Source organism: Triturus cristatus, chromosome 6, assembly GCF_964204655.1.
Source record: "Triturus cristatus chromosome 6, aTriCri1.1, whole genome shotgun sequence".
In the NCBI taxonomy this organism is placed as follows: Eukaryota; Metazoa; Chordata; class Amphibia; order Caudata; family Salamandridae; genus Triturus; species Triturus cristatus.
This window is the reverse complement of record NC_140589.1, coordinates 1,760,770,067-1,760,797,473: the sequence shown is the minus strand read 5'-3', so window position 1 is coordinate 1,760,797,473 and position 27,407 is coordinate 1,760,770,067. Positions and strand designations below refer to the sequence as shown.

At 45.8% G+C, this 27,407-nt stretch overlaps 1 protein-coding gene across 2 annotated transcripts in view; it reads left to right on the top strand.

Annotated features, from left to right (window-relative positions):
• Positions 1–27,407, top strand: part of LOC146821941 (xanthine dehydrogenase/oxidase-like) — a 452,547-nt gene that overhangs the window by 283,275 nt on the left and 141,865 nt on the right. Inside the window, exons 15-18 of one of the 2 annotated variants that reach the window (XM_085613026.1) lie at positions 5,685–5,859; positions 10,961–11,050; positions 13,725–13,894; positions 23,272–23,395. In XM_085613026.1, coding sequence (XP_085469152.1) covers positions 5,685–5,859; positions 10,961–11,050; positions 13,725–13,894; positions 23,272–23,395 — 559 coding nt within the window. The remainder of the gene's footprint in view (positions 1–5,684; positions 5,860–10,960; positions 11,051–13,724; positions 13,895–23,271; positions 23,396–27,407) is intronic. The other variant, XM_085613027.1, reaches the window with a different exon arrangement.

The window sequence follows — 27,407 nt, the reverse complement described above, 5'->3', positions numbered from 1 at the left end:
CGTCTCTGATCAAACTCAATGGCCCTTTTACAGGCTGTCCAAACAGTAACTCAAAAGGGCTAAAACCCATCCTTTTCTGTGGCACCACTCTGTAAGCAAACAACAGACTTGGGAGGAGACCATCCCATCTCCTCCTGAGATTGTCAGATAAGCCCATGATCATGCCCTTCAGGATCTTATTAAATATTTCCGCCAGACCATTGGTCTGGGAATGATTCCACCTTCATCCTACATCGCCTTCAGATAGGCAGACATAAAATTAGTCCCCTTATCTGAGACCACCTCCTTTGGAAAGTCAGCTCTGGTGATGATGGCAAGTAGGGCTTTGGCCACTCCAGAAACAGTGACCGTCTAGAGGGATATTGCGTCTGGTTATGTAGTGGCATGGTCCAATTCTACCAAGATATATCTGCTCCAAGAGGCAGTTTGTGGGTCTAGGGAACCAACAATGTCAATCCCCCCCCCTCAAAGGGAGCCCCAACCACTGGCAGTGGTATCAAGAGGGCCTTTCTCTGGCCCCTTGTCTTGCCACTGGCCTGACAGGTGACCCAGGAGCTGCAGCACTCCTTTACTGTGTCAGACATAAGGGGCTTATAGAAATGGTTGACCAGACTGTTCCGGGTCTTGGTCTGTCCCAAATGTCCGGCTAAGGGGATGCCACAAGCCAATGTGAGGGAGAACGCTCCGTAGTTTAGGGGGACCACTACTTTCCTGGTTGCCCCTCATTTGGGGTCCCTGGCCTCAGTATAGAGGACTCCATCCTCCCAATAGACTCCGGACATCACACTTCTTTTGCCTGGAGGCAGTCTGCCTCAGGCCCTCAAGAGTGGGACTATCCCTTTGTCCCTGGCACAGTGCTCTTTGGAGCGTACATCTGCTCCCTGCAACTCTGCCCAGTCAGACAGATATTTCAGGCATGGATTCCCCCCTTCTAGAACCAGATCCTCCCATCAGGGTTGGATTCCTTCTGGATCTATTGAGCTATTCAGACTGGCTCACCAGACCCCATGCCCTTTCTCTTGGAGGCTTTGCCTATTGTTCCAGGGTCCAAGTGCCCATTACTTCCCTGAGGTGCAGCCTTTACCCTCTTCACATCACAAACCCACACAGAGAGGCCCAGCATCTGAACATGGACATGCCTTTCTACCCCTGACCATCCAGAAGCTTCAAGATCTTTAACCAGTAGACACTCTACTGGAAAGGCAGTAAATACACCTCCCCATTCCAAGCTCACCATTGCTATGGTATGGGCCTTGGCTCTGTTGCCTGCATAGGTAACCTGATGAAACACACCAGGTAGGATCTGCTCTGGGGAAACCAGTATGTCCAAGGCCATGGCCACACTGGCAACCTGATCCTTCAGGGCCTCAACCTCAGTTCCATTGATCTTAGGCCTTTGTCTGTACTCTTCCAAGCTTGGAGGTAAGGCTGCCAGGGTACCAACTTTCACCCCACCCATGGAAACTAAGGTCACCACTTCATACCCTTTCCCCAACTCTGAGCAAACTTTCACCCCCACACCTACATTATCAATCTCCTTGGACTGCTCACCGGTGGGGGACTTCTTTGAGCAGACTGCATTTCTCCTTTTGTGTCCTGGCTGCAAGCAGTGGAAACACAACCCCACCTAAGTAGAGTCAAAAGTCTTTCCCTGACACCCGTTCCCCTTGTAAGTGGAATGGCTCCGGGCACTCCCTCCCTGGGCTGGTGTTTGGGGACCTTTTGAGGACTCTCGCTGTTATTTTATCTTGGTTACCCAGGGATTTCCCCTGGCAAGGGACCTGTCCTCCCTTCTTTTGATCACCTAGCTGGTTCTTCTTAGTCACCCTGGTGCAAACCCACTCATCTGCTGTCTTGCCCAGTTCCCTGGGAGTAGACATCTTAGAGTCAACTAGACAGTGGTGTGACTTCTCTGTGGGGCAATTGGCCAACATGTGCTCTTTCATTATCAAATTGTACAGCCCCTCATATTTTCTAACCTTGTCACTCTGTGCCCAGCCCTCTAGTGACAAGTATGTCAACAAAGCCAACCCAGGACTTGGTACTGACTTTCTGAGTGTCCCTAAACTTCATCTTGTACAACTTAGGGGTTAGACAAAACCTTCTCATCAAGCTCTGCTTCATGTTAGGATATAATGCAGGCTCCTCTGCCTATAAGGTCAAGAGACTATCTCTCCCCACCACTGGGATCAGTACCCACAAAAGTGAACCCCAGTAATGAGAACACACCCTCCTCATCTTGAGAGTCCACTCAAAAGCTGTCAGCCATTTGTCAATGTCATCCCCCTCCTGGTACCTATGGATAATCCCCTTGGGTAGCCTTGGGTCAAACCCACCGCCCCTGGAAACGTATGGCTCGTCTTCACTGCCACAATTTTCGTCTCTATCACCACATGTGGTTCTCCTCTCCCCATGTGCCACTTCTTCTTGGGCAGGGTCAAATTCTCGCCTTTTAAGGCTACATCAGCAAGCTGTGCCTCAAGCTGTCTTTCCCTAAGGGACAGTCCTGGCTCTCATTTGGTGGATCATCTTCCCCCACTAGCTCTAGTTAGGGCCTTGGTTACTGTGTGTGTGTTCATCTTCTTCATCACTTAGGTCTAGGTGGTTTTCCTCCCCTGTCTTTCTATCTCTGGAGCTTCCGCTGTATCAAAGGCCAGATTCTCTAGCTGGGCCTCTGCCCGGGCTGTAAGGGCCTTTATTAGTACCTGGCATGTAATCCCTTAGCCCTACATAGGTCCCTAAGTTTGGTGACTTGAATTGTGGGTAGGCTATCTCCATCAAGCTCCATGATATCCCTTAGTTTGGGTCACAAAAACTTCACAAACATTGAGGTTAGAGTAATTTAGAAAATATTAGAAATGAATCAGTTAATACTGTCCTCAATTTAGAGGATTATTAATTGTCCAATCTAGATACTGAATGGTGCTACTAAACACAAGGTCTGGATCCCACCGCTGCCACCAAATGTAGGAAAGTGGATTATTAGTAGGTGGGGGTAGTCACCTTCCGTTAGCCATAGTACCGTAATCACTAATAGGTCCAGTCAAGTCTCAATAAATTAAACCTTGCTCAACTCTTGGTAGCTTGGCAAATGAGAAGTCAGTCTTAACTTAGGAGACAGTTATGTGTAAAGCATTTAATATCACCAAAACATTAAATAAGTAAAAGACACAACACAATAAAAATCCAACACCAATGTATATAAATAGAGAATATTTGTATCTTTAAAATGACACCAAATAAAAAAATTCCAATGTAGGGAACCGGAGATATGAATTTTTAAAGAATAAATCAGAAACTGTGCATACTACTCGCCAAAAAGCTTAAAGTGCCACTCACTGCTATCTGGTCGTGCTGGACCAGGACAAAATAAAAGTTTTGGGCTGACCGCAATGGAGTGAGGGTCTGATAGGCTGAGTGCTAGGTCCTGGTCAAAAGTTTACTGTCGGAGATACTCATTTTCTGGGAGCTTTTCTTTCAACGTCGAGTCTTTGGTTTCCTAGGATCCAGAGTTTAAATCAAGGATGGTGCCTGCTGCAGCATGAGGCCTCGTGAGCCTCTGTAGGTCTTTGTCCTGAACATTGACGGCGAAGAGCTCCGGTGCTTTCATTGGGACAATCCAGCACGGTCAGGCCGATTCGTGAGTTGATGACGGCGGCTTGATTCTCAACATCAAGCCGGTCTCCTCCTGGAGCCTTTCAGCAAAACTTTGTAGAAATTATCCAAACTTTCAGATCTTGTTCCTTGTTGGTTCCTTTGGGAAGAGAAGTGTCCAGTAGCATCTGTGAAGTGTTCAAAGCCTGGACTGCCTCTTGGTGGCTAGGACTCTATTTTCCCCAATGCACCTACACAGTCCAGGAAAAATCCAGTTGCAACTGGTCAGCTGGGGAATCCTCTCTTTGGGCTTGCAGGTGAATAATTCCAGCTCTGTTGTACCTGTTGCTAATCAAGAAGTCTACCCTTTTTCCTTTGAGTCAATCACAGTTGTTTTTTTGTAGAGCCTGGAGAGTGCAGCAGGTGCAGTCCTTTTGAGTGCATATCTACTGTGGTGCAGTCCAAGAGCCCAGCACGGCAGTCATTCTTCTACTGATGTTCCAGGCAGTGATCTGAGGAGCTCCTGCAGCTCTCTAATATTTATCCTCCATTCTGGGCTGCAAAGTGTGGCATATTTTTTAATGCACTGTGTTTACAAAAATCAAAATGGAGAAAATCTCTCCTTGGTGTGTGTGTCTGTGTAACCCGCCCAAAGGCGTGACTAACAACTTAATACCCTTCCAGCCCTTCTCCCATCTTGCTGGGGATCAAGGAAGTGGGGGCTGGCCTGGTTGCTGTGACATCGGTTCTCCTGCCTTTGGAATCCATCTTATCTCCTCAGGCCTCTTCCTCTCCCTGGCTTCTCCAGGAAGCAAATTTCCACCCACCAAATGGTTGTATTTTTTCAACCCCAAGCCTCTTCACACCTACTCAGGTAGTAGCTTGGCTCAGGCTGTAAAAGGCTGAACAATCAGAAGAGGCTGCTACAGAGCTGTGTTAGGTAACCTCAGGATAGTAAGTTTTAAAAATACTTTCCTGTAATAGTTAAAATAAATCAGGCCATGGCAAGTTGCTGAGCTTATTGCAACCATTATTTTGAAACTTTGAATGATATTGCTAGCTAGCTCCAATCAAAGGTTAGACTGTATAAAGTTTAATAAAGCATTCTCAATTAGTCTATGGGGCTAGCAGCATTACAATAGGGAAAAATAACTTTGGCTGTTTTTCCCTACCAGGGCAATTAAAACATACTTATATTGTCCTTGCTTTTTATAACAATGTACCCTATACCCAGGGCAGCCCTTAGGGGAAACTTATAGGTTATAAAATAGCAGTTTGGGATTTTGGAAGTGCTTTTAATTCCAACATCGACTTTGGACAAAGTTTTATTTTAAAACCCGCCTGCAAGGCAGGCCTGGCTTTAAAATGACACCAGACACCACAGCAGTGCACACTTAGTGCATTAAATCCACTGGGGTCTCAAAACCTACGCGCCCTTCCATATACTAGCGTCTTAAAGGTAGGTTGTCCTGGCCAATTTGAATATTACCAATTACAAGATACCTTTAGAGGACAGAGCACTGGCCCTAGGCCTGGTAAGCAGAGTCCAGGGCACTTTCAGAGTCAGTAACCACCAGCATCAGTCACAAAAATAGGAATGATCAGGGCAAAAAGGACGACTTTCCTAAATGGGTCATCAAATCATTGCAGGGGATTAGCTTTTTTTAAGGTTAAAATCACTTTAGAACTTACCATAATTCCTAAAATGCATAGGATACCATCAACAAATAATTTAATTTGTGACTGAAATTTGTTATCACCCTTTTTATATGCTCCATTTTATGGCTTTCCAAACCAATTATTCTTTAGAATGCATTTCAATGGGACAAAAATGACAAAGCCTTATCGACCCCCCAAAAAAATATCCAGCCTTTTATGCAGCTTGTAACGTTTTACTTAAGTAGGCCCATACAAAACATAATATGCAATAAACAATTGTATGAATTTAAGCCCACCTACTACCTACCTGGGAGGACCTGCTCTCTTGGGTAATATTGCTTCATTAACAGTCTTACAGATTTTTTGCACCTGCATGGCTAGATGAAATGAAGGGTTCATTTGCTGTTCCTTTATCCCATCTGCTCCTGTAGGGAATGGAATGAAGCATTACTCCAGGATGCTTGCCAGCTGCTTTCAGAGGAGATGGCACTGTCCCCAGATGCCCCTGGAGGCATGGTGGCCTTCCGGCGCACTCTCACACTCAGCTTCTTCTTCAAGTTTTACCTGACAGTTCTTGAGAAATCTTCCAAAGTTCTCGATGGAAATGTAAGTGTGGCCAGTAAATCACTTTCTCTTTTTTATGGAAAACAATGTTTTGCAGCATGATTGCATAGCAGCAAATTTGGAGAGCATGACATCACATCGTAAAAGACATTCTTAAGAAACGTAAGCATTTTCCACTATCGTAATGATTGGCAGTTGGAGAATTTTGGTATCTGGGTCTGTATTACACATTATCACTGTTTGCGCCCGGCGCACCTTTCAAAGGATTTGCCAGGCGCAAACAGTGAAAATGCCCCCAAATTATGGTGTATGCCCTGTCCCCAGGGCAGCCGCAAACTTGTGCTGCGCTGGGGGCAGCGCATTCCTGTGAATGAATGAATCTATCTATCTATCTATCTATCTATCTATCTATCTATCTATCTATCTATCTATCTATCTATCTATCTATCGATCGATCGATCGATCGATCGATCGATCGATCGATCGATCGATCGATCGATCGGTCTGTCTGGCTGGCTGGCTGGCTGGCTGGCTGTCTGTCTGTCTGTATCTCTGCTTAGTTATTTTTAAAGGGCAGTCTTTCGTGCTCATGGAAGAACATGTTCTCAGTTTTGGCTCCAAGTATCAATCAACTATGGTCCTCAATTAAAGTGAAGGAAATCCATCCAAAACCAGTGGGTTTCCCAACCAACCAATGTTTCTCCCCTGCCTCATCTAGAGGTGGGACAACTACTTAGTTTGAGACAGCAAAGGTTCAGTCATCTGTACCTTCAAAGGCATCTTTCTGGCAAGGCCAGCTGGAAGAAAGCTCCTAGTGCATAATAGGCATTTCTTTGTTTGTTCTTCAGAAGCAAACCCTTGCTATGGGGGAGGGGTGGGGGAAAGGGGCTGACTTGGCTATGACATGGAAATATGGTTGGTGGAGCATTTCTTCTGAATGTTTTGCTGAAAAAGGAATTTTCAGCAAAAAGCTTCAGCAGTAGCAGGGAATTTTTTAATTTGGGGGGCTAGGTATTAGTGGGGCTGACAAAGGCGTGGCCTTGGCCGCCTTAGCAATTTTACAATCTGCCTATAAATTCCAAATTACACCTTTAGGGCCTCATTTACAATATTTTGACACAGGGCAGTGCAGCAAGCTTTACTGCTGCGCTGCTGTGCATCAAAATAAAAGGGCAAGAATGTGCCATATCTACAAGATACGGCACATTCCTGTCCTTCTTCCTGTGCACAAACAGCAGCCCTGTCCCAGCGCAACACCCTTGCATCATTTTGCAAGCGTGCCTGCGCTGAGGGGATTATTGTTTTTGTGCAGGAAAAGTCACCTTCCTGCACAAAAACAATCATTAAAGGAATTCTGCAGCACACATAGAAAGAGGAAAAAACAAGAAGAAATAAAAGTATTTCTCCTCGTTACACATCCTTACGCCTCCCCTGGGGAGATGTAGGATTCTGACCCATTCCCTGGTTTACAAAAAATTGTAAATCTGGATATACATTAAGTTCCATGAATGTTGCGAGGGAACACCCACAGCAACACGCATGGAATGCCCCTTTCACACAGAGGTATGAGTGAAAGGGATACATATTTACAAGGTTATGAAAAGTCATGTAGGGTGACTTTACATGACCGCTATTAGGACAGCTTCCCCAAAGGCACTGCTGCAGCCCAGAGACCGGGAGGGCAAAACTCCAGCAGCGGACCGCTGCACATGGCGGCAATGCGACGCTGCTGGGACAACAGGGGGTAATAACAACACATAGCGCGTGTGGCTTTGCTTGCTGCAGAGTGCCACTGCAAGCTAACGGCACCCAGGTTGCGACCTGGAGACTGGGAGATTGAAACCCCAGCAGCAGACCCCTGCAGGTGGCAGCAACGCAAAGCTGTTGGGACAACAGGAAATACGTACCGCGTGGTTGGGCCCATCGTGGCCACGGGCGGCAGTTGCCGGTGGGGTCAATGGCCTCTCCAGAGCAAAGGTCGCGGTCCCAATTACAGCAACAGAGTTCCATTAGGCCATCCTCCCCAGCTGGTGGCTTCTGTCCTGGTGCTGCACGACCCGGCTCGCCTTGCCCTTAAGAGAAGATTTTGACCACCTGGGCAGGAGAGAGAAGGAGATCTTAAAGGGGCAGCAACTTTGGGCCAGTGGAGAGGAGGGCTGGGGAGAGGAGGGCTGGGGACAGCGAATGTAGGAGCAACGTGACTCAGCCCCTGTGTGAGCAACCGCTGGGGAATGGTTGGAAGGGCTGGGACAGCTTCGGTCGCAGTGATGCGACCTAGGCCTGAGAGCTGACTAAAACCTCCAGATCGTGAAGAGCAGCAAAGAGAACATGGAGAAGCAGGCACTAAGGGTTGGCCAGAAGAATTGGAGGAGCTGCTGCAAAGTATTTGGCAGTGTCAGAGAGACATAGCACTGATTGGCTGTGCCCACACCTGCAGGAGGACCCGGGAGAATGGTCAAGCAGCCAACAAGATGGCAGAGCATTAGGCACCAGTAAAGCACAAGTGGCCAGCAAGCGAGAGAAAAGCACCATGAAAATGCCCAAGAAAGGGGAGACAAAGAAAGGGCATGGACAGATGGACCCATCGCTTGCAGCCATCACAGTGACGGTGGGAGCCAGCGGTGAGGCGGCAGCAGGGCAGCAAGGGGTGGCTGTATCAGCGCAATTGTACAGGAATGTTTAAAATCATTTGCCCCTTTATTGTTAAATGGGTTAGGCGCACAGGGTCAGGGGATAGCAGGCCCGCTGGCACAGGAGGAGGAGGTTTCCGGGCTCCCATGGCACCTAATGGACCCAGGGTGCACACAGTTAGGACCCGTGCACGGACAGCAGCATGTCCCGACAGGGGAAAACAATAGAACAGGGCACCACAACAAGTTAAACCACGGGGCAGGGCAACAGCAGTGAGATTATTTCCCCCCTGACAGCCTGGGGCAGCGCAAGCAGAGTGGGCAACCCAGCAAGGGTAAATAAGGCTCCTGAGGCCTATGCAAGGCCGTTAGCAGGTCAGCCATTAATGACTACTAGAGCAACAGGGCTAGCGAGCCTCATCCCCCTAGCAGTAAAAGAAAGAATATGGAGGAAGGAATTCAATGACATATTCTCATTGCTCGAAATACAAATGGAGGGTTTGGACCTAACAATGTGTGGCAAGAAAGAGGAGGATAGGAGAGAAAGGAGAAGAGAGAGAAAAGAGAGAAATTTCGACAATTGGCTCAACACATATAGAATAATGGCCTGCGTTATTGTGGAGAAGTTTCCACACTGCGAGGCTGATCTTTGGCACTATGCAGCCAACATTCACTGGGCACATAGACAGTACCCAGGGGATGCTTGGTTGGGGTACGATAAGGGTTTTAAGCTAAAAATACAAACTCCTCCCAAAATGGAATGGAATGAGGAGGATGTGTCAGGGTTCATTCACAAGATGTTGGCAGCAAAGGAGGTCAGGTCTTGGGTAGGGAAAGGCGACAAGTCCTTTCGAAGCGCCCCTTTCAAGGGCAAACACAAGTCTTTTTACTCGCTCAAAGCACACAACAGCTGTAATGCGCCACCTTCAAATGGGCCAACAGCAATCTGCTGGAAGTATGAAGCCAAGGAATGCACATGGGGGCGTCGTGTAAATTCCAATTCATGGGATTCATTCCTGTAAATTTCAACAGCCTCCTAATATGGAGAGAAGGTTGAGGAACAGCCAAACAGATAGCCCTGGTTACGGATGCAGCCGGCACCCTAGGGTTAGGGGCTATACTAGGAAGGAAGTGGGGTACCAGATTATGACCCAAGAGATGACAGGAGATGGAAACCATCAAAAACATTAAGTTCCTTGAACATTTCCCCATAGCAGTGGCCCTGTCCGTCTGGAAGGAGAGCCTATGGGACATGAAGCTGACTCTCTGGTCAGACAACCAAGGGGTAGCCCAGGCTATCAATAATGGTACTGCTAGGTGTCCCAACCTGAGACTAATGCATTGCATGGCTAAATTGCAGCTAAAGGGAAATCTAGAGATGAAGGCACATCACATTCTCGGGGTGGAGAATTCAACCGCAGATGCACTCTCCCGTGGGCAGATGGACAAGTTCAGTAGGCTAACACCAGAGAGAGAGCAGAAGATGACATTTTTTCCAGAAGGCCAGTGGGTACTAGCACACCAGACCTGTTTACACTAGTACAGTGTGCGCTCAGCCCCCAATGTGGCAAACCGCTACAGGAAATACATAGCAACAGCAACGCGATTGGGGGGGGGGGCTCTTGTCATCACTGGGGGATCCTGGAGACACAGCCAGGGCAGTGAAATGCTTCATTCAATGGGCATACATGTAGTGAAAGTCCAAGTCATGAACACAAGCCCACTTGTCAGCAGTGGCACACTTTTCAAAGATACATTCAGAGCACGACCTCATAACCTCCCACTACATCAGGGCAGCCAGGAAAGGGTGGAAGCGCCTGAAGGGGAGGAAACCGGACACGTGGCAACCCATAGAATTCAGGAAACTGACTCAGCTAATAGACACACTGGAGGAGGTGGCAAGGGACACATTTAAGGTAACGCTATTCAAAGCAGCTTTTGCCACTGCATTTTTTGGGGCATTCAGGGTCAGTGAACTGGTGGTCCCATCAAAGAAGGACCTGGGCGCCTAATGTCTACAGGCAGCCGATGTGAAGCCAGGTATAGCAAGGGTAGATATACTGTTGAGAGGGTCTAAGACAGACCAGGTGGGCAACGGGGCCTGGATACAGCTAGAATGCATTGAAGACCCCAGATATTGCCCGGTGTGCTGCCTTTTCGCTTTCATGGTTAAACGGCCCACAGGTGAGGGCACAGAAATGGTGACCTGCTGAGAAGGTTCCAGGTCAGAGTGGTCATGCAGCAAACTCTGCGTACGGCAGGGCTCCCACCTGCATAGTTATGGTTCACAAAGGTGAATGAGGGAAATGTATTAAATATAGTTTCAGAATGCTTTGATATGGTAGCATTGACAGCTTTCTATTTGAAACTATTTTTGAAAGGATTAAGAAATGAAATACACTGTTTATTCAACTATTTTATTGGTTGAGTAGAAATACCAGGAAATGGACAAAGCTGGGTCAATTAATGGTGGAAAAATATGTTACTGACTTCTTTATATCTACGTTTTTTAGAGTAACTTTGTTGGTTTGATTCCTGCTCAGCACAGAAGTGCCACTGAACTATTCCATAAGGATTTGCCATCCAGCTTGCAGTTGTTTCAGGTGGGCAAATGTAGTCATTATTACATCATAAAATATAAAGTGCTTGTGGAAATATTATTTTTCAAAGGTCATTATACAGGAAGCCATGTTGTAAGTGGCAGAATTGTTATTACTAGGTCTCTCTTACTTACCCAATATACATACAAGTCAACTCATATACCAAAGTATTTGTTCTGGTCATCTAAATAAAAATATATTTAAAATGCAGAATTTCCTAGCTGTCTAGCACAGGAAAGTTCAGATTTTAATAAAAACAAGGAGGCAAATATAGTGCCATCTTTAATCTTGATTTATTTTACCAGCAGACGCAGAAAACTACATTAACCATACTATCCTGTTGAAAACAGGAGGGTAATAAATAAACCAATCAGGTGCTTCCTGTCTGCAATTGGCATCCTTTATTGATGTGAAGACCTACTAAAGTCCCTGTAGAGAATGAAAAGATATGAACAGTAATAAGCATCCTAACTAAAATACGACCAATTCACTCTAGTCCTCCATCAAGGAATCCTCCGGCACGGCCACAGCCGTACATCGTGTAATTTGTACGTCTGGATCAACTCTAATTTCTTTATGAAGGTCCTATAATGGACATTGTAATTAAAGAAAAATTGCAGTGTTTAAAAGAGAAATTATGGGATGATATTCAAGCAATGTAACCCTCTGCAGTATCATTTCATGTATATAAATCAACAGTACAAATAGAGGAGGGATAATATTCGCCTCCATGTCCTTAGAAAAATCTGAAATTTACTTTGCTAGACAGTGAGGAAAATCCATATTTTTTGCAAGACTGGAGGCTCTATTATGTCTATTCAGAGCCAATAAAGAAATTAAGCATGAGCCACCGGCTTATTATAAAACATTCTAAAGGAAGAAAGCCTTGACTAATTAGCAGTTTTAAGGCTCTCTTCAAGCATTGCTACACCCCAATCTATCTTCGAGGCCATAACTCCTCCATCTGAATGGTTGCCAAAGTTTTCAGTATTGACACTGGCCAGTGACATCCATATCTGCAAACTTTAAGAACAATCTCACCGTGTGAGGAGTGGGCGGGGCTTTTAAGGGGGGCGGAGCTTCGTGCCAAGAAGTAACTCCGAGGCACTTTTGTACCCCGCGCCCCAAGACCCTCCTCCTAAAAAAAAAGAAAAAAAGCTTGCTGAGGCTGGTGCTGATGTCATGGGGTGTTTTCACACTCCTTAATGGATGTCGGCAGTTCAAAGCCTCGGAAAACGAGCTGTAAAACCACTATTTACAGTGGTTTTCAGCTCATTTTCCCTGCCAACGTGTGATGGGAGCCCATATCGTGAGTCACAGTGTGGCACCGTGTGAGTTGGAAGGTATGGATATCGCCTCTTTGGCCCATCTTGCCAATGTAGGAGAAGAAACAGAAGCAAAAGGCCTACTGAAAGAAGTCATCAGCTTAGGAGAGGATGTCCTTAAATGAGCAGCCCTTGATAAATACTGCTCAAGACTGCACACAGTACATCATTTTGGATGTGTAGGGAAATAGGGATACTCCACCGGCATTGGTGCAGTTTTTGTCTGCCTTATAACGGAAAAGAAAGCACCCCCTATTGAATATTGCATTGCAGAACTATCCAGAGCTCTAACATCTGAATCCCATCTGAATAAAACGAAACAGAGCAGCATTGTTAGTTTCACCGACAGCACCTTCAAAGAAAGGGAATCCTTATCTACCAAATGCTGAAGCAATGACAAAACCAAATTACTATCCCAAACTGATGAATAACATGGTTTTGGAGGATTAGCATTGCACATACCTTTCAATAATCTACACACTATAGGATGTTCTGTAACTGCTTGAATGACAACCTATTTGTGACTGGCAGAAATTGCAGACATATAATCTTTAACAGTCTGGAAAGATTTCCCCTGAGAAGTCTAGGAAGCTAGGAAATTGAGAACGGCTTTGACATGGGGATCAAGGTACCTTTCCAGGGACCAGCTACATTGAAGTTTCCAAGCTGACTCTTAAGCTCTGGTAATTCCTGAAGGCCAAGATAATTGAATGAGGTCAGAAGCTGCTTCTGAAAGTTCAAAGAGAACCTATTATGCCCTGGAGGATTCCAAGTCATTAGATGCAGAGTCCGATCCATGATCATAATCTAACAAAGGCCGGAGAAAGATAAGATGGTTGTCTTTTCTTTCAATAGGTTCTCCAGTTGTTTTACAGCTAGATTTATGCTCTGTAGTTATACATCCATACATGCACTCATGCATTCAGCCACTGATATCAGACATAGCACATTGATCAAAAATGTCACACCGGGCATTATGTCACCTCAACCTCAATGTAGTGTCTAATTCTAATTCAAACTGTAGGAATTGAGACATACAGTGTATTTAGGAGACTCAAAGGCTTTTAAAAAATAAGTAAAATACTTTATATACTCTATATTTGATGATTAAATTTAATGCAGTTACTAATTAGGAACATAAATATTAATTAGAGGAAACAGTGAAGGATTTTCCCTGAAATAATGTACAAGTGACAGTAAACTGAGCATGACAGAATTTCACTGAGGTGCAGGGTCACAAGTTCCTATCCAAATGTTTTAAAAATGACATGAGGTTGCACACCAGGACATTTGTGATGTTTTGTTTCTCTTAGTAGAAGACACCATCACTGATCCCTTCTGGTTTGTTTTAGGAGGTACCTGCAGGACAATCCCCTGAAGATATGGTGGGACGGCCCCTGATGCACCTCTCAGCAGCAAAGCAAGCAAGCGGTGAGGCCATGTACTGTGATGACATCCCTCATTATGAGAATGAGCTCTACCTTGCACTAGTGACCAGCACCAAGGCTCACGCCAAATTAATGTAAGATCAAGCGCTGCTTCTCTTCTATGTTAAATCAGGATTCATTGTCTGCAGGGTGATATAAATTGTTACACTACTTTATGGCTCCTAATTAGCTTTCAATGTGAGAACACTATTGTGTTGAATTACATTGAGCCTCAGGTTATCATGCATTTTATTTGTGTCCACGTGAGAGGAGCACCAAAGCCCCTGCTTGTTCAGTGGGGATGGCATAGGCGATAAGGAAATAAGGGTAGTCATCGCGGAACAAATACGCTATCTGACCTTGAAGGTCCCTGGAATTGAAGGATAGAAAATTTCTACTTTGTCCATGCACTGCTGAGTTATACCTTTAGATAATCAATCCTAGTACTCTTATTATATAACTGGATTGTCTCTTTAAATTTTTCTAAGTTTAGTCTTCTTAATTGGCAATACTTTCCAGAGTCGATAGTATACTCAATCTTGTACACAATCTCAGTTGATTTTACAAAATATGTTGAAGATGTCTACGTTAATTTTTGCCTGGAAAAAAGCCCAGATGACCACATTAACACCACCTCATGCAGGCACCGTGGGTTCCATTGGACTAAAAAGAGCAATCTCTGATAAAAGGAAAGGATACAGATCCGCTTTGGCGCTGAAATCTTTGTAAGTCAATCTAGTGGTTAAGTGGTCAGCATGAAAATCATCATTCTTCAAAAAGAGCACTGACCACTGCACTCCAATACTACTCTAATGCCATATATACAAAGTCTTTCAGAGGCTCCAAAGGTTGTAACACCTAGCAGCAATAATATGCATAAACCCTCATTCCTTTGCCTCTTACTAGATGTAAACATCAAGCTCAAGTTGCACTGCATTGTCCACAAAGTCTACTGGAGTTTGTATAAGGCCAGAATGTCTATGTTTTCTGGCCATGACTATGCACTTACAAGGAAACATTGTTCAATATTTGCCTACCGCATGACTGAACAGAGCTTCGAATGGCAGAAACATGGTAGCAGATACTTAGAAGTCCAGGGCTCTAGGTTGTGGAATGTCTTTAAGCCAAACCTGGAAGCTGCCACAAGCTAAGTGTGTGTTAGAAAATAATTAAAAACTTGCCTACAATTGATCTCACTACTCTGACTCTAGTGCCTCACCTTGAACAACCAAAACCAATTTTCTTTTCAATGGATCCAGCACTCTAAACTAACTAAAAGGGGACACATGGCACTCTACAAAATGTCAAAATGATCCTCTGAGGATCACCACTTTTACTAATGGATCTTTTAAACAAGGTTCACTGATACTTTTATACTTTGATGACTTTGCATAGTACTCTTGCAACCTCTCTATGTATAGTAATGTGATTGCTCACGGTGCATGTGTAGGAGGCACTTACTGGTTAAGTAAGACTCACTTCACCTCTGGGATGCCCTTCATGCCCTCTAGATATTACTATGACTGTAGGACAAGCAAGCTACTATTTTGATGGTGTGAGGTTATTGATGAATCTGATCATGGCCAGAAGTCTATTTATATCAGGACATTTTCCCTTGCAAAGCAAGAAACTGAGTCTTTTAAAGACTGATGCAAGGCACCATGTGACACAGAGCCACAAACATAATTCCCATTCCTGACTATTGTAGAGCCAAGTCCATCATTCTTACCTCATTTGGTGACCAGAGCATAAGCATGAGGTATATCAAAAATGTAGCAGTAGAAATATTGTATATAAAAAGTAGACTGAAAAAAAGATGTGTCAAATGTGTTGTCTACTGAAACAATAGAATTAAAAACAAGTTGTGGCTGCACAACAAATCAAGAAATGTTGCGCCTTTAAGTACAAATCTAAGTGTACTGGGAGCAGGGGGAAGAGGGCATCCTCCTGCTACAATAGAGAGGAGCATTCACAGTGAGGTGAGGAAGGACTGGAACTAAGAAGGGGTTTTTAGGATTCAAGAATGGGTAGTGTTAAAGGGAAGTAAGGTGATGTAGGTTTTAGGGATTTGTATAAATAAGGGGTAGTTAGGGGTTATTAGGTTTCAGGAAAGGGTAGAGTTCAGGGACATTAAGGGTTTTTTAGTTTTTACAGAAGGGTATCATTATTCTATGGGTTTGAAGTGTTCTGTGATGGGAAATGTTACGGAGTACTAATAAACATTATTTGAATTGTGATGAATAATAATGAAGAATAAGACATAATTGCCCCAACAATTTTAACTCTACTTTAATGTAGTTGACATTTTAAAAGTTAATTTGATTTCATACAACCTATCAAGAAAGAGATAAAAAAAGAGGTAAGAATTTGTTTTGCAGTAACTTCTCAGTCTACCTTGTCTTGAGCATAGACATAGCTGTGGTCAGTTTGTCATGGTTTTTCATTGTATTTGTTTGCTTTTATAAGTGATAAAGGTCTTCACCGTAGGGTTCAAATCATTGTTATGCTCCAGTGCAGCTGCAAGTAAAGGTTTCACTTGCTGCAGCACGAGGGCAATACGTCATTTATTTTGTCCCTTTGATGTTTCTTTTCTTAGAAAAACAACAAGACTCGAAAACCATAGATTTTGATTGCAGATGAGATCTACAATGCCCATTTGTTGTGTAGTTTTCCTTGTCTAGCTAAATATACAAACCTCACTTTATTCATCATTCGCAATATTTCAGCCTTCATCTTAACTATGCATTTGTATGCATGTGTCTGTAGTTATAGTATCTCAAACTCCTCATATAACATGTATTTTTTAAAATCTTGGTACCCTTTTCCTTATTGTTAAGAATCTGAGTTGGAAGGTCCCAGGGCAGACAGAGGCCCTCAATTGTAACAACTGGGGTCTTTTGCCACTGGTGTCCAGGAGACCCATAACAAAAGATAACCCTTTTAGCACTTGACTCTCAGGATAACGAAGCAGAGTAGTACAAGGGAAGGTGCTGTGGGCTAGAGACCCAGCCCTCAGGAATGCATCAAACAACACTTAATGCAGTGGTTTTTGTTATAAAAATGACAAGTACTTTATTGCACACACTACTAAATGCAATGCAGAAATTACCAATATGTACAGCTGGCAGGAGGAGAATGCCTATACTGCCTCCCTCTAAAGGGCCCCACAACCAACAAGAGGTGCACACTAAAGATGGGTCCCAGAGATGATGTAACCCAGATGATTCTACCATCGACCCCTGAACTGAAAGCACCTCTAGTGGTCTGCACTCCAGTAAGCCCTCAACTCTAAAAGCACAATACCGCATGTGCCTAACACATTAAAGTGAGTGCAATCAATAAATATCAGACCTAGTAACTTTTTCAAGGTGCCACTACAATAGCAGACAAAGTTAAACTATTGTGTTACCTTTTAAGAACGTTTCACAATATGTACAATGATTTACTGTGAAAATGATCATTGTCGATAAAACTTTCAATGTTTAATACTGTACACTGTATGAATCTTTCTGTTACTTTGACACTGGATGCAAAACTACCCTATGACTTAAAATCAAATGTCCCTACACACAAGAACCATAAACCAAAAGTTCCAACTCTACCAATGCCTAGCAAATAATGCCTGAAAACCAAAGAAAAGTCTGCCCAAGTAACTTCTATATACCTGGGAGACACAGGACAATATTTTCAATGTTCAAATATGGCTGCTAAATAGATCTGGGTGTAGCTCCATTCCTGGGTGGGCCCAACACTCTACCAAGGCTTCTGCAGCGCCCCCGGCCATCCTGGGTGTAGAGAGTCAAATTAGCAAACTTAAAATGTGTCCCACTACCTGTAATCCATATTGGCCTCACTCTGGCACCTGCAGAAATCAATTTTCATCAGTTTTATTTTTAAAAATACATATTTTTCAGAGCAGCGTTTATTTTCCAACCCAGGTGCCACTGCCTCTTATGCCCTTGTTAGGACAATATGCATGAAAACTTCACTAAAATAAAAAAAGACAGAGCACTGGTTAACAACGTGTGATGAGAAGTTTTCTGACATTAGGAAGAGATTACCTAAATCACAAATGTTTCAGTGTATTAGCCCTAAAATCAAGGTGACAATTCTCACTGACACCAGTATGAGTGGTTTAGAAGAAGTTCTGAAACAAGGTACAGGAGACTCAGAGGAAACTATATTGTTAATTTCCAAAAGTTTGAAAAGCTCTGAATTGAGATATTTTGGTTACAGAAAAGAAAAGCTTTAGCAATGTACTGGGCAGTACATTTTTATAAATGGTTCTGAGGGGAAGTGTGTTTGAAATCAGGACTGATCACAAACCCCTAACAGAAGTGTTCACGAGAATCAGCAATTGGGTCATAGCACTACAAAAAATGGATTTTGAAGTACAAATACCTCAATAACAATTGCATAACTGATTATCTTTCTACACGATGCAAAGTGGAGGTGAAAATATACAGCAAGGTTCACCCTATCTTTAGTGAGAACAATTAGAGAAAGATGATAGGGTAAAATGTGCTACTAAAAATATATCTGGTTGTATCAAGTCAGGATAGAAAAGCAAAAATGTAAATAACATAGAGTGTAAGAAATATTGGAATGTCAAAGATTAACTCTCTGAAAAGGGGTTGGGGGCTTAATTTTCAGGGGTTCCAAGTTAGTGAAAGTTAGAAAGAGTTCCATTTTAATTGATTGTGCTCATGAAGGGCATTCTGGAATTTGCAAAACAAAAGAGAGGTTTGGAATGTATTTCTGGTGTCCAGGGCAAGTTGTATAAACTGAATGTGTAGGAAGAGATCGTATGTATAGAGTGCCCAGGAAAAATTCTATGGTTGTGAGAAGGTTACCCAACAAACCATGGGAGAATGTTGCCTTAGATATCATAGGACCTTTGAGCAATGGTGGATGTCAGCAATATGTCATAGTACTTATTGACATGTTCTCCAGGTGCCCAGAAATGACTGTTTCATTAATGTTGATTTGTGCACAGTTGGGAAATGTCTTGATGACTTTTTCTTCATAGAGGGACAAACAATGGTGTCCAATTGCTGACAGATGAAATACAGAAGTTCTTATCCAACAAAGAGATTGTGCATAAGAAGTTCACTGTGTATCACCCAGAAATGAGTGGCATGGTAGAAAGGTTAAAATTGAGTTTTAAAGGAAGTCAATCAAATTGCTATATCTAGTGGGAGGAGCTAGATGGAATATCTGTTCAAAAAGGTGGAAATGTATAGACTAACGCCTAATACCACAACTGGTGAAGTGCTATTTGAGTTGTTCAGCGGAAGGAGACCTAACACTATGCTATGCCTTACGTGGATAAGAATAAAGATGTTGTTGACATTTTGAGAAATTAATGGAGAATAATGGAAATGAGAAAATTGCTGGTCTACACAAGCTGTTTTGATTTGAATTGTGGAACCAAGACAACTTGTGTAGATGTGGGTTATTAAATCAAGATAAACAAGTCCATGGACAAATGTAATGGTTAACAATGTTCAAAACCAATGAGAATGTTGAAGTTGTTTACCTATGAAATAAAAACGAAGGATTTGACAAGTTGGAATCTTAACAGTGTTGTTGTAAGAAAAAGAAGTGGTGGTACAGAGTGTCTCCATGCGTGTGATATGGTTTTGATGTGGCCAAGAATTCTATTGAATGAGAGATGGTGTAACAGTGAGAAAGACCTTAAGATATTCAAACAATTATGGGTAGTGGATGACGCAGTCCTAGAGTGATAAAACTCTCAGTCACATGTTGATTAATGTGCACCAAAAGACGTCGGCTGAACAGTCACTGCTGACACCTGGAAAATAACTCCTCGCATTAGTATTGGATGGCATGATGTGCTAAGGTGAAAATTCAGTGCACTAGTGTACACCATATAGGTCTCACAGCACTTGCTTCTAGCACTCATGCATACATATTAGTGTGGCTTCAAACCGATGAGCAAATGTTCATGCATAGGACTAGTCTATAAGAGGAGAGTGTGAGCAGGCAGTAAATCATTGAGTCTTAATAATCTTCCTTCAAGGTAAAAGATGAAGGAAAAATAAAGAAAATTACATTAATTATAGGGACTCACCCAAAGAAAAGTTCAGTTCCATAAATTGTCATTTGAAGTGTGAAAGACAATCCAAAGTGTACCCCTGCAGCCTTCACTGCAGAGATGTTCCAGCTTATTAACAATCGTTTTTTTTAACCAACCCTGACTGGGGCTATTAGCACTTGCTCTGTGATTTGCCCATCCAACTCTCATCACCCACACCTCTTAATGAACACTGGACACAGCAGGGATAACATATACCACTTGTTAGTAATTGGATTTCTAGTTGGCAGAGGTATGTGACCAGTCCAAGTAGAGTCCACAGTTCAAGTCAGGGTAAGTCCAATATGCACCCTAAGTTAACCTGTGCTCACCCTCTGGTAGCTTGGCACAGAGCAGTCAGGCTTAACTTAAGAGGCAATGTGTAAAGTATTTGTACAACACTTCAAACAGTGAAAATACCACAAAAAGACTCCACACCAGTTTAGAAAAATAGATTATGATTTTATAAATTAATCAAGACCAAAATGAGAAAACTCCAATAAGTAGAAGTTGAGATATGAGTTTTTAAAGATTACATGCAAAATAGTGCTTAGAAGCGAATAGTGCTCAAAGAGTTAATTGGTCACGCTGGATCTGAACAAAGTCAAGAGTTCAGGCTGCCTGCAATGGAGTGCAAGCCTGTTACAGGATCCTCTCAGGGCCTACTGCACAAAAGTACCTTAATCTTTGTAATAGCACCAGATGCATTGATGATCCCCACAAAGTTCGTGTAATGCGCCATATTGCTCCACACAACTGTGGCGATGCATCGGGTCCATTAAACGAAGCACCAGTTCCGAGTGCAGTGGTTGGAAGGTGATGCGCTGGGTTCATCCACTCTGGAGGAGAGATGCATCGATCTTATCCACACAGTGGCGGCAATGTGCTGCTTCCGAAGTGGTGGTTCCAGACACAATGTGACGGTTCCGAGTGCGATGCACCAATTCTGCTCCTGCAACAGTGACTATGGGCAGCTCTGCTTCCCAAAGACAGGAGATGCACTGGTTCGACTGGAGCAAGCACTTGGGACGACTTCTAATGGACCAGGCACAGGAGCAGGTGGTGAGAATTTGATATCCCTGAGTATCAAACAACAGGATACCAGCCAACAAGTCCTTGGAGATCACTCTGGGTTCATGGCAGAGTCCAGCTCTACTTCAGCAGGGTCAGAGAATAGCAGAAAGCAGGGAAACACTGCAGAAAAGCAGTTCTTCCAGAGCAGCAGTCCGGAAGAGTGACAGTCCATGTAGCAGCACAGCAGTTCTGCTGACAGAGGCTCTTTACGGGTCCAGAAATTTCTTATTTGGTGGGGTCAGAGACCCAGTACTTTTACCCAGTTGTGAATTTGAAGTAGGGGGTGACTTCAAAGAGGGGTCTTTGAAGTGCACAGAGGTCCTTTCTTCCTAACCTTGGCTCCAGACTCACTACAGGGGAGTAATCAGTCCGTTGTGTGGTGACAAAACACTGCCCCTTCAGGTGTAAGTGTCCGTTCCCCCTTCCCATCCTGCCCAGGATGATCCATGAGGATGCAGATGGGCACTCCAACACACCTACCCTTACTTTGTGTGTGGCTATCCAGAGGGACTGCACAAGGTCAAGCTGTCACCCACCCCAGACATGTATGGGAGACAGGCTACAGGCACACAGAGCGTTAAGAGTAGAGAAATGCCAACTTTCTAAAAGTGAAAAAAGAACAATTGATGGATGGAATGTTGAACAATGTGAAACCCCCAGTCGAGGACCTGTGCCTTAATCCATTGTCTTTTTGCTCACCACTCCATTTCAGTTTGGACCCAGCCATATGCAAATCAGCTTTGACTTTGCTCCCCATGGGAACAGTCTAGCCCGAGCTGCCAAGCCAGGTCCTCCCTGGAACCAAGCTGTACCCGGCTGATGAGCCCATAACTAGGGCAAAACCTGTCCTGCCCTGCTTGTGTTTCGGTTTAGGGAGGACCTGACTTGGCAGTTTGGGCTGGACTGTTCCTATCGGAACTGAGTCAAGACTGTTTTGGATATATCTGGGTTTAAACTGAGGTGGCATGGTGTGAAAAATAACAATGCATTGGGATCCGGCCTGAGTGATTGCCAGTGGCGGAGATTAATTCAAGCATTTCATTCATCACTGTTTTGTATACTTATGAACATTGTAAAAGTGGCATTTCTAAAACAGTGATGTTAAATCCAGCTTTTCCAGCAAAGAGGATTCATCATTACCATTCCAATGAGGTGAAACATGACAGGACCACTCCTTCTCAATCAGGAATTGCAGCTTAAATATGTAATAAGGAATTCCCAATGTTAACCTATAAGAGGAGATGGCCTCACTGTAGTGAAAAATGAATTTAGAAGTTTTCACTACCAGGACATGCAAAACTCACCAGTACATGTCCTACCTATTACTTACATAGCACCCTGCCCCATGGGCGACCTACAACCTATTTTAGGGTAACTGAGGTGTACTTAAAGAGGAGTTTAAGGCCTGTCAAGGGCTTTTAAATGCCAAGTCGACATGGCATCAAAACTGCCTATAAAGGCTCAGCAGTGGCAGGCATAAGACATGTTTAAAGGGGCAGGGGTAGTGCACTCTACTAGGATGTACAGGTAAATTAAAAATCCCAAATGTGAATAAACCAATGTCACCATGTTTTAGGGGAGAGGCACATGCACTCTAGCATTGGTCAGCAGTGGTAAAGTGCTCAGAGTCAAAAGGCCAACAAAAAGAATCATCAAAAAGAGGAGGTAATCAGGCAAAACGTTTGGGAAAGACCACCCATGGCTGACAGATCTTACACTGCCCTAATACGTCTTTTATAAATCAATATTGCTACTTTAAGCCTCTTCCACAGCAAGACAGGTGAGATGCTGGTCTTAAGGCAGAAGGTTTATTTGAAGGATTTCCCAGAAGAAAAAGGGCGGATGAGCCGAGGGGGCTTAATGATCTATACTTGAAATAAGGATTTCAGGCTTCCCTTACTAGATCACACTGTATCACACTGGATTCATACAGCCACTATTAGGGCAGCTTAGTTCACACTAGCCTTCAGTTTGTGCTTACCAAGCAGTCATAGTTAGACAACTTTTTCTCCCTTGGCTAAGATCCCGTCAAATGCATGCTATGGCTCATGCCTTGAGCAAGAATCATAGACTATCCCACTGTGATGGGCTAGGAGCAAATTCAAACGTCAAAGCCCAAGGACTGTGGTGAACAGCAAGCAACAATAGGATATTTTGCCTGCAAAAGAACTAAGGCAGTTGGTTTACGTCACCTTCCCAGTTGTTACATCGCACCTTCATCATCTGATGACCATGACCTAATCTAAATCTTGTATAACCTTTATTTCCTTCACTGTTTGTGTGTCTATGTTGTTCTTACAGTTCCATTGATACTGCAGAAGCTCAAAAGGTTCCAGGCTTTGAGTGCTTTGTTTCTGCCAAGGACATTCCTGGAAGTAATGTGACTGGTGTTCTGCATGATGAAACAGTATTTGCTGAAGACAAGGTATGGAATTCTCACAAGAAAAAGGAGCAAATAATTGAACTAAGAAAAAGATCAAGTTAAGATGGCCTAATACGTGTTTCAATTGTTTATTTAGCAGAGGATTATACACAATTGTTGCTGGTCAGCTGAGTTCCACTTAGCCACTGAAGGAGAAGTGAACAGGTTTTAATAGTTTGAATAAAGTTACCAAAAAAAATCCATAGACATTAAAAAGCAAATTAATGGGAAACATAACTAGACTATTTCAAAAGACCAACAAAGCATTGTCTAATGTGCTGGATAGAGTTTAGCTATTGTGGAGGGGTGGTGGGACATGGATAAAAATGCATGTTAAAGGGGGGCGGAGCTTGCTGGCGCTGATGGCGGACGTGTGAGCGCGAGGCTCTCCGTCCTGCACCTTATATAATCCGCCCAATTATCCTTGGCTGCCGGGCAGCCGTGCTTTGCTGACGGGGGAAGCCCTACGGAACCTGGGGACCCGTGTTGCGGCCCCCCGCAGGCTTCGAAGGCGACGGCCGGAGCGCCGGTGAGGAGTGGCGCGGCGCGCACTGAACCAGGCCTCGATCCCCGGGCTGGAGTTAGAGGCTGCCCGTGCTGCGTGAGCCGACGTGCGGTTGCACTGAGAGACGCGAACCTGGTCTTTCGGCGACATTGGCGGAGAGGTGGCGGATGGCTTGGCGGAGGTGAGGACACCTCAGGGGTGCCCCTGCTTGGGCTGCGGAGCGCACGCTGTCCCCCTGCTTTTAGGCCCTGCTGTGTCTGGCGACTGCGGCCCCTGCTGCGTTGGGCTTGAGGCCTTAATACTTTTTGAGACGTGCGACCTCGGAGGGCCGGCAAACACTGCGAGCGACGGAGCTCTTTGGTGTCGCTCTTGCGACGATCTGCTGGGCACCAGCGGGAGCGGAGGTGGCGCAGGGGCCGACGGCGCGAGGAGGACCTGGCGGCAGCTCGGGCCGTGTACATCGCTGTGCCTCCTGTGGTCCGGGGTGCTCTTGAGCGGAAGCCTGGGAGTGCTGGGTGGCGCCGGACACTAGGCGCAGTGTTGCTAGCCGGGCTGTACCCGGGGGAGCCACGCCCTGCTTGGACCGGCGGAGCCGGGGTGCCCGGCACACGTGGAGGGTCGGCTGTACGGCTGTGAGGTGCGAGTGAGCCCCCTGCACAGAGCCTTGGAGACGCCGTGCCCTGCACACAGGAGAGACTGGTGTGGTTTGCCCCGGTGGGAGCCTGGGGGCACGGTCTGGGTGCCTCTCTACCTTTCTGCTGCTCTGGGGTGTCCGTATTGTGCGGTGGCGCCCTGACTGGTTGCCGCGGGTCTGGTGGAGTGGCGACAGAGAGTCAAAGACATGGGGAAAGGCGACAAAACACAGCCCAAGCTCTCTTTTGATCCGCGCAGACCGAGGGGAGCTGCTGGCGCTGGCCTGACGCAGGAGATTCCGGTTGGCGATGCAGGCGTTGGGGCCTCGGCAGGCTCGGACATTAAGGAGATGCTGGTAGCGATGGAGAAGGGCCTGCAGGGCAGCCTGACCGCAATCGACGCTAAATTAGATGCGCTCACCTATCGCATGGACCGTATGTCGGAGCGTGTAGACAAGAATACGGAGCGACTGGACATCGCGGAGAGGAGAGTCTTGCAGGTGGAAGAGGCCCAAACAGAGTGGGATGCGGACCGCAAAGAGCTCAGCAAGCTTCTGCAGGTTATTCAGGATAAGTCAGAGGACTTGGAGGCCCGTTCACGGCGTTCGAACATACGCATAACGGGGGTGGCGGAATCGACCTCGACTGGAAAGATGGAACTCTTCGTTGAGAAACTGCTGCGAGCCTTGCTGGGGGAGGAGGTGTTCTCTCCGATGTTTGTGGTCGAGAGGGCTCACAGGTCGCTTGGCCCGCGCCCTCGGCCGGGGGCGCCGGCGCGACCGATCATCGCGAAGCTCCTGAATTACAGGGACAGGGACGTGGCCCTTCGGGTGGCCAGGGAGAAAGGCAAGCTGCAATACGAGGGCATGGATATCTCGATCTACCCAGACTTTACGGCGATGGTTCAGGAAGAGAGGCGTCAGTTCGCACCGTATAAGCAACAGCTTCGGGACCTCGGCCTGGACTACGCCATGCTCTATCCGGCGAGGCTCCGGATCAACCGGCAGGGACACTCACACTTCTTCACTGACCCGAGGGAACTTCAGAAATCCCTGAAGGTATGGACAAGGGAGCGACTGAATGGCCCCAGAGCTTTGGGTGACTCTTTGGAGGGGACCTCGGGTTTGGAGGGTCAAGACTAAGTGCTGAGGGGAGCTCGGGCTTGGTCCACAAATAGACTGTTCGGCCATGATAGCCGGGCGGGGGTCGCCCAACACTGTGGGATTACTGTGCTTGATACGACGATCGTGGCTGAGGGCACTGGCACTTGAGCGTTGGGGGGGGCCTCCCCCGTAGGGACGTTGGCTGCCGCTTTGAGAATAGAGTTGCCCGGGTCATCAGCCCACAGGAGATCTGTCACTGGGTTGGGCTAGCCGTTCGCTGGCCCCCCTTGCTGGGTGCTACGGAGCGGCGGCCCTCCCCCATCAATCTTGTGTTGAGGGTTACTCTGTTTGGACTTGTTGCTTTGTGATCCTTGGCGGGGTGGACTCGGGGGGCAGGCCTGGTGGGGCTTGCTGTGTTATCCAGGTATGCGGTGAGGATGGCCGTGGCTGCGTGCTGTGGGGGGCCACAGATATCCCAACAGGAGATTGAGCGTAGCTCGCTCTGCAGCCAGGTTACTTGGGGGCGGGGCGGCGGAGTTGCGCAACTGACTGGCGTCTTGCCAGATTGTGATTATTGCAGAGCCTAGTAACCTCGACCCTAGCGCAGTAGCCTAGTGGGGAGCTTGTGGGGTTTGGTTGGTGTGATGTTTGTGGGGTGTGTTTGTGGCATTGGGGGGTGGGGGGCTGAGTGGGAGTACTGTCTGGCCAGGTTGGGGGAGGTCGGCTGTGGGTGGGGGGGTGGGTTGGGGTTGCGGGGAGCGCACGCACTGTGGAATTGTTGGTTGTCTACGACCTTGCTTGGTGTCAAGATTGAAGCGACTGGTCATTGTCTGCTGATGGCACTGTGCTCTGGCCTATTAGGACACTATAGCTGTCACACTGAGTTTTGTACATGGGTGACCCGGGGGAATTGACGGGTGGCACAGCCACGGCATCATTGAGGGCATTGACATGGAATGTAAGGGGATTGAACGATTTTCGTAAATTGAGGAAAGTACTGAATTACTTGCATAGACATAATATAGATCTGGCGCTCCTACAGGAGACACACCTCCCACTAGCGAGCCACATGCTTAAAGCGAGAGGCTTGGCGGGAACCAGCGTTGCGGCCGGCTTCACTTCGCACTCCAGAGGGGTGATCACCTGGGTTAATCCTCGCTCCAATTTATCGTTGTCTATACTAGCAGCAGACTCGGACGGGCGTTACTTGATTGCCCGGTGTGCTGAGAAAGGTCATGACCTAGTTGTAGTCAACGTGTACGGACCTAATTACGACAATCCTGAGTTCTATGCGGCCCTGGCTGATAGTTGCCGCCGCTATGCACACGCCCGCATGCTGTGGGGGGGGGATTTTAACTTTACATTTGACCCGGCTTTGGACCGCTCCTCGGGTCCAACTCGTCGCCCGGCGGCAGCGGCTTTATACATGCAGGCTGAGCTCACCAGGCTTGACTTAGTAGACGTCTGGAGACATAGACACCAGGGTAAAGGGGGGTACACACACTACTCAGCAAATCACGACGTACACACCAGAATTGATTACTGGCTATTGTCACAGTTGTTACTTGCGATAGTCAGGGGCTGTGCGGTCCTCCCGCGTACTCTTTCTGATCACTCGCCGCTACTCCTAATACTAGACACCCTGGCTAAACGTATCCCTCCATTCACGTGGCGTTTTCCGCCATACTCGCTATTGGACGAGGTGTTCCGGGGTGAATTGGCGGAAGATATAGAGTCCTTCTTCGACACCAATCTGGGTTCAGTTTAGAGCTTCC